The sequence below is a fragment of the Apteryx rowi genome, unplaced genomic scaffold, assembly GCF_003343035.1.
Source record: "Apteryx rowi isolate R43461 unplaced genomic scaffold, aptRow1 scaffold_332, whole genome shotgun sequence".
NCBI classification, from domain to species: Eukaryota; Metazoa; Chordata; class Aves; order Apterygiformes; family Apterygidae; genus Apteryx; species Apteryx rowi.
In genome coordinates this window covers 614,088-621,563 of record NW_020449775.1, presented here as the reverse complement: position 1 = coordinate 621,563, position 7,476 = coordinate 614,088, and the positions used below count along the sequence as shown (strand labels likewise).

At 45.8% G+C, this 7,476-nt stretch overlaps 1 protein-coding gene across 1 annotated transcript; it reads left to right on the top strand.

The window, feature by feature from the left end:
- Positions 1–204: 204 nt before the first annotated feature.
- Positions 205–6,600, top strand: VSTM5 (V-set and transmembrane domain containing 5). Its single transcript, XM_026071938.1, is given in 4 exon segments — positions 205–295; positions 4,366–4,686; positions 4,782–4,919; positions 6,557–6,600. Coding segments are annotated over 4 exon segments (594 nt in total).
- The last annotated feature ends 876 nt before the right edge of the window (positions 6,601–7,476 follow it).

Genomic DNA, 7,476 nt, shown 5'->3' with positions numbered 1-7,476 from the left:
GCGCAGCGCGCAGCGCCCGAGGCGCCGTGTGCGAGCCGGTGCGCGGCCGAGCCCGGCGGGGACGCGCCCCCTGCCAGCGGCCGCAGCGGGAGGAGGAGGAGGAGGAGGAGGAGGGCGAGGAAGCGGCCCGGCAGCCCCAGGCGCGGCTCGCGCTGCCCCGCGCCGCTGCTTAGATGCGACCCCGCGGCTCCCCGCGCGCCGCGGATGAGACCTCTCCAGCGCTGCCGGCGGCGGGGCGTCTTCGTGGGCACCGTGGCCCTCTGCCTGGCGGCCGGGTGGGCTCTGCAGAGTAAGTGTGGGGCCCCAGCGGGGCGGCTCCCACGCGCGTGCCGATGCGGGGCGCCCGGAGAGCTTCCCTGCCTTCAGCCCCGGCTGCACAGCGTCGGGCTGCACCGCTGGGGAGGGGGGCGGGAGCTCGGCACCACTTGGCCTCGCGAATGTCAGCAGGAGTGCCCCACGCGTGTGCGTGTGCGTGTGCGTGTGTGCGCCCGGGGGGAATCGCGCAGGCATTGCTGCTCTCTGCAGGCTGGAAATGTTAATAGTCGGAGAAATCTTGATTTCTGTTCTCTACTCCCGGTGCTCGGGGGGAATAAGGGAGCTGAGAGACACCAGGCTGGGCTGCTGCGCGGGTTCGGAGCGCGGCACGCCAGCTGCGGAGGGGCGAGCGATGCTCCCCGCTTCCGGAGGGACAGGCGGCTGCGGGGAAGCAGGTTTTCTCCCTGCTTTTTAAACAAAAAAGGAAATGAGAAAATGCAGAGCAAACAAAGCCTGTTTAACCAGCCCGAAYGGCTCGAGTCGAGCTGAGAAATGTGGAGGCCAGTGAGGAGGGAGGTGAATTTGGACACAGGGCCCCATGCAGGGTGAGCGGGGATGGCGTGGCACACGGATGGACAGACAGACAGCTTGCGGCTGCTCCTGGCAAAGGCAGGGTTAAAGGAGGCTGCCACCAGCATCCACACCTGGGACCAAGGGTGGGGAGCGCTCCGGTGGGGTGGATGGGGGTGGACATGTCACTCCATCTCCTTCTTCACTGAGGTGACACAGAAGCAGGACGGTGACGGGCGCTGATGGAGGATCTGTTGCCAAAGTCCCTCCACCACCAGTCAACAGCAGCTTGTTCTGCTTGATTTTGTTGCTCTGCATGGGCAGYGCCTGCACGCAGGCATGTTGCTGCCAGCCTTTTTCCGTCTGCTCTCCCAGCTTGCTCTGCGGGCCTGCCTTGCATTGCTATGGTAGGCGCCAGCAAACGCAGCATCGCTCCTAGATTTGACTCTCCGCCAGATGAATAGTTCGGAGTCCGGTGTTTGCAGTAGGCTGGAGACACGAACCCGCCGCATTTAGAGCAGGGCTGGTACACTCCTCTCCGCTGGTGCGCGCGCACTGCTGTGCGTGTAGGAGCTGGTTTTGCAGCGGGGGAGAGCACCGTGGCCTTGCACGCGGAGCTGCGCAGGGGTGTGATGTTTGCTCTCGAGGCTGATGCAGCTCTGCTCAGATTAAACTGGTTCAGGTGAGCTAGGCGGACTGCATATTAAAAATACTTCCAAATGTTTAGGTATTGCGTTGCCAAACTTGGCTTTGCGGGTTGGACAAAGACATAACAAATGTTTGCAAGTAATGTAATGGCAACTCGTGGAAGAATTTTTTATATTTACCTTGCAATCACACATTCAAAACAAAGCCATGCCTTTATCAAAGCATAAAAGAGGCTCTGTGGTGACACTCAGCTCACACATGGTCAGAAATAGAGCAAAAAGCCTTTAAACAAACACGTGTAGCAGAAAGAACAATTGGAACAATGTGCAGTAATGACCAGAAGTCCCTGCCGGTTCTGCCTGTCCAGCTGTCACTAACATCTTTTTTGCAGGTCTCTTGTGCATACGCGGTGAAACCGAAACCACAGCTTAGCTGAAGATGGGCTACCCAGAGCGTGGCGTCCCTGCGAAGGGACCAGGAAACGCGAGCATGCCAAGATACCCATGAAGGGGTAATTCCAGGAGTGTTACCCTGGAAAAAGCCCCGATCTCATGTGGTTAATAAAAATAGGGGGGCTGGGGCTTTCTCCTATGCTGGTCCCTCACACCAGGACCTGAGAATCAAACTGCCCCCCCCCCCCCCGTTATACATTACCTTGACCAGCAGAATTTCTGCAGACCAAATACTGTGTTACTCCACTAAACTCTGGTGGAGATCCCAAGCAGAGCAGTGTTGGCTTCTAATTCATTTACCCATCTCTCTCTCCATTCATGGTTGCTTTGGAGCTTTCTGGCCCAGGGGAAAAGTAAGATTTTTTTAAAAATGTTTTTTTCCCCTGGAGCTTTTTTTCTTTCTTTAACATGCTTCTGTGAATTTGCACCGCCTCCAGGAGGCACCCCAGAGAGGCTCTCTTTGCGCTGCTTCAGTGTAGCTCAGGACCCAGCAATTTCTGACCTCTGGGTTACAGATATTTGAAAACGAGCATTATTTTTCAATTCAGCAATGGCAGACAGGCTGCTCAAACAGTAAGAGAGAGAGCTGGTGAGCTGGTCCATGCTGAACCAGGAAAAGATATTCAGAGGTAAGGCGTACTCTGTGCTTTATCTGGCTTTTGTCTGGTTTGATTTCTGTGGGTAGATAACTGGATTTCAGTCTCCAGYCAAGTCTCTCAAACATGCCACTAATTTGAAAAATATGTATGCCTATTGAAACTTGGATGTTTGGTGTTCGTCCAAATCTTCAAGCAAAAAAACCCCACGTATAAGCAGAATTATTGCAGTTACACATTAAACTGCATTAAACAGTGGTTAGTTCGGGTCAACAGGGTTACAAACAGCTCCATAATCACATCCGGTGACGCCCTGTGCACAGGATGCATCCTGTGTCATGGGAACTGTGTGAGAATTAAATATTCTTTTGCATCCATTCTTGCCTTGGAAAACGAGTCCTAGCTTAATGTGAAACTGGGCACCTTTGATTAGCTGTGATTTATCTGCACTGGCATATATAACTGGCTGCTTTTACTTCACTTACATTTTGCTGTTGTCTCAAATGACTGATTACACATTATTACTAATTTACAATCCATTTGGTATCACCAACAGTCAGCTGTGCTTCTCTCATCCTGAAAACATGATGAACTCCTCACCTAGTCTTCTACAGTTCTTGCTTTTGGGGAATGGTAATCAATTAACATAACAGGTTACCTTGGCCGTGGCAATTAAGCTTGCAGTTTAAATGCAGGATTTCAAAGGAAAGCCAGTTACTGATGAATACAAAATAAGCATATTTATCTGCACAATTCTTGATCCATGGCATAAGGTAAATAAACAAGGTTTTATACAATCATATTTCTTCAAAATGTTCATTTTCTTTTTTTTTAGTGGGGGCATTAGGTTGACTTAGCCTCTCTGAAGTCCACGTAAACTGGGATGTTATAATTGACTTTCAGAAACATAAAAGCCATCTCTAGATTATTTTAATTTTTAGCTGCCTGGCAATTATTAAGTTGTAAACAAATCACTGTGAAACATCTCGACTTTGGGTAAAGCGGGGTAGGAGAGATGGGAGGTGAGGGCTGCTCACAAAAGACAACATGTCTACCCCCGAGGAAGACTGGTGCCAGGACTTGAAGAGAGAGGTACTCGCTGTCACTGCACTGCACTATAACAGGGATCTTTATTGTAAGCTATGAAGCAAATGCAGCATCTACTTTTCCCATGTATTTACACACATAATTTGATAGTTAAAATGTGTTAAAGATGAGATTTATGAAAGCAAGTGATGATTTCTTTATCTCAATTTGAGATATATTCAAGGTCAGAGTTTTCAGAAAATGTTGCCCTCTCTTCCCCAAAAAAGACTCTTCCAAACCATCTTCTCTTGGGTAAACTGAAACATGCACAATTACATGTCTTGTAAGGCAGAAACATTTCTCCTAACTATAACCAAATAAACTGTGTATCTATAAGTTAGATATGTACGTGCCTTCTGTGGTCAGGAGAGAGACAGAGGCTGCAGAGGATAACCCATCTTCTAAGATGCAATGCTGAGATGGACAGGATGACTTACCCCCCAGAGGCACCCCTCTTCCCACAGACTAAAGAGGGAGCTCCTCCTAATTTTTAGACTACGCATAATGCATGATTTTCTGAAAGCCAGTACTGAAGTGAGATGAATACCAGCCTTAGCTAGTATCTGTCTCCTCTGTTGTCAACAGAGAAGGTTGTGTCAGTGATTACAGAGTCTACATAGGGCACTCATGTTTGTCCCACGCAGCCCAGAATTTGCGCAGTGGCTGAACACTAGCCATCGTGTCAAGGCTGATCGCACACCCTTGCTGAAACATCACCTCCACGCTCATTGCCCTCCTTTGTCTTTCAGCCCCCGGAGGAGTTTCGTTACGTGTCCCGCAGCCCAACATCAATGCAACAGTGGCACAAAACATCCTCCTCTCAGTTGAATACTCTTGCAGAGGTGTCGCCACCATTGAGTGGAAGCATGTGTCGAGTCGGGGCACCACCAAAATTGTTGAGTGGAAAAGCAGGAATTATGTTAACATATCCACAGTCTACAAGGACAGAGTGACTATTTTTGAAAATGGCTCTATACAGCTTCTGAACGTGGGCGTGAGAGATGCTGGCTACTATTTTGTCACTGTAACAGAGGAGTATGGAACCAACATCTATGGGACCATCGTAGTCAATGTTTATGGTATGAGCTAGACAGGAGTGCTTCGTTTTACCCCGTTTAAACATTAATCTGCTCATAATCAGTTTATAATATTAATTTTTCTGTCCTCCCTGCAGAGATTATCTATGAAGATTTACATTTTGTAGCAGTTTTCTTTGCATTTCTCACTGGGGTATCTGCTATTTTGAYCTGCTGCATGTGGCTGTGTAACAAATCCCTGCATCTATTCCAGAAGAAGACACACAAACTAACAGGTATCTCCCTAAGAATTCAGTCAAGGTATGGGGTTTTCAGGTCTGAATTTTGAGCCTAACTTCACTCATGGTTAGAGCCACAAAAGTGCTAAGCAGTGACACAGAGAAACAAAGTTAGAAGGGCTCAGTTGAGTTATCTTGTTCAACTCTATTCACATAGTCAACTAAGTAATAGGTATTCAGTTCAAAAAGATCCGCAGGACATCAGCCCTACACATTTCACATCAGAAACCACAAAAAGCTTTCCAACATTGCTAACTGCAAAACTTTGAGAGARAAGGCCAGAGCTTCAATGTCACATGATATAAACCAAAGTCAAGAGTATTTGCAACGCTCTCAGTGTCTGCAACAGAAGGGAATTTCCTAGGGGAAAAATACCCAAACAGCCCCTGGGAGTGGACTCCATCTCACTTTACAGAGGGCAGCACTGCTCACCCTCCTTCCAAAACTCCCTTTAATCTGCCCTCTCATCCGATTTATCTGCTACCTTCAATGAACAGAGACTAATACCAAAATTAGACTCCTAACAAAAGCCAAAACAAGATATCAGTCAAAAAAGCATTATTTATAGTCAGATCAAGAGAACATGAGGTAGGCATTGAAGGGAACTTTCACACRTTAACGGAGAAACTTTCAAGCCAAAGACAGGGATATACTGCCCCGGCAGCAAGGCAAGATGCCAGGCTATGGGTTTTGGCTCAAGCTCTAGGCACAGCACTTCCTCCTTGGAATGGGAGGTTTCTTTTACCACTTSCAAACATTTCAGGCATTTACCTGCCTTCTTTGTAAGTGCAGATCCACTAGTGATTTCTTGCCCTGTAGGTAAGAAGTCTGTATTTCTTCTCTTGAAGCACTGCTTAACTGTTACAACAAGCAGCTGAAATACCAGTGTTTTTCCAGACCAACATAGACACTCCAAGAATCCTAAGCCTTGGGGCCCAGACTCTTTCCTGACTCTGCAGATGCTGATGCGATGAGAAGAGAAGAATTTGGCTCAGGCTGTCTCTTCCTATCTGTCTCTTACTGCTRCAGCTCTAAGGGCTGCTGAAGTTTTCACAGTGCACACGTGGTTCACGAGTTTCTATAGCTGCTGAAAATTTTCATGCCATGACAGAATATACAGGCTTTTGTTCAGCTAAAGACTCTCCTTATGAAAGAGTTAAAGCCGATGTTCCTACAAAGCCAGTTTTACATAGTCTGAATCAAATGCACCTGTTGGGCAGACTTTTGGAGTAATACAATTCTGGATACCTCCTCTATAGTCAATGTATAGTTGCCCAGAACAAAATTCAAAGCAGGAACCTAACTTTTGTCATCCAATTCCACCTTAGAAGAGTCCTCCTTTCAATAGTCATTGAAGAAAGGAAAAAGGATCAGCCCTACGGACTTCTAATTAGTTTTGATGGTGTCTTTAGTCTTGTCCTGGAAGAAACCAGTGTCACTTTAAGGATGGTGAGGGACTGTTTCTACAGTTATATGTTTTGAAAAGATGTCTTATATTTAAAAATACTACAATTGTTCTCTAATTGTAGATGAGTAAGTTTGAACAAATACTAAGAAGTTCACGATGTCTCAGCTATTGACACATAATTTTGGAATCCATTTGCCAATCAATAAAATTATCCTTTTATTTGCAGCAAGTACAACTGAAGAGATTGAATTGGAAACCATTGAGTGTTAGCCAAGAACCCTTTCATAACAAAAATAACAATTCTACCTCAGGAAAAAATATTGGCAAGGAAAGCAAGAAGAAACCTAAAAGGTAAAGTGTTTGTGACTATTATAGAAACATCCTGACTTGCAAACCTAATTAACATGAAATCAGCAGTGATGGAGCTGTTTTTACCTATTAAGATTTTGGCTCTACTAGTCAAGGTTAAAGTGAAAGAAAGCATGCTTTCATGGCTTAGCATGAACACATTTTTGTGGTTAATTAATAAAAATCTACAGCCTCTACCATATTTAGAACAACCAACCAACCATGCCTCTAATACCAAAACATAATGGAAATGATCATGGTCTTGAAGGACATCTGTATTTTGGCTACAGCAAGTCTCCTATTACAGAGAGAACAGTAATTAGCATTCTTCAATGTAATAAATTTAGTATCTAATTACAGTATTACATTAAAAAAAAGGCAAGGATAGAGTCCTGTTTATTGCACATATGCTGCTACTTTTGGGCATAACCCTGAAGCTCTGAAGACAAACAGTAACTCTTCATGAGACAAAACTGACTTTGAAATAATGCCGAGCTGGTCAAAGTTCCCTCACTTACTTTTTCAATTGTTTACATTGCCCAGGGATATTAACACACATTTTATGACTTTATTAGGGAAGGTTGTTAAATAAGGAACCATGCAGAGGTACTGAAGATGACGCTGCCTATAATGATTAGATTGTTCAGATAAAATACTGACGCACCACGCCAGTGGGGTGGGAGAATAATAACCTGTTTATTGTGAAAGATGTTGAGTTCTTTGCAAACTTAGCCCACTGAAGAACAGTCTATCTGGTAAGAGAAGTTAACATAGCATCATTTTGAAATTTAGTATTTA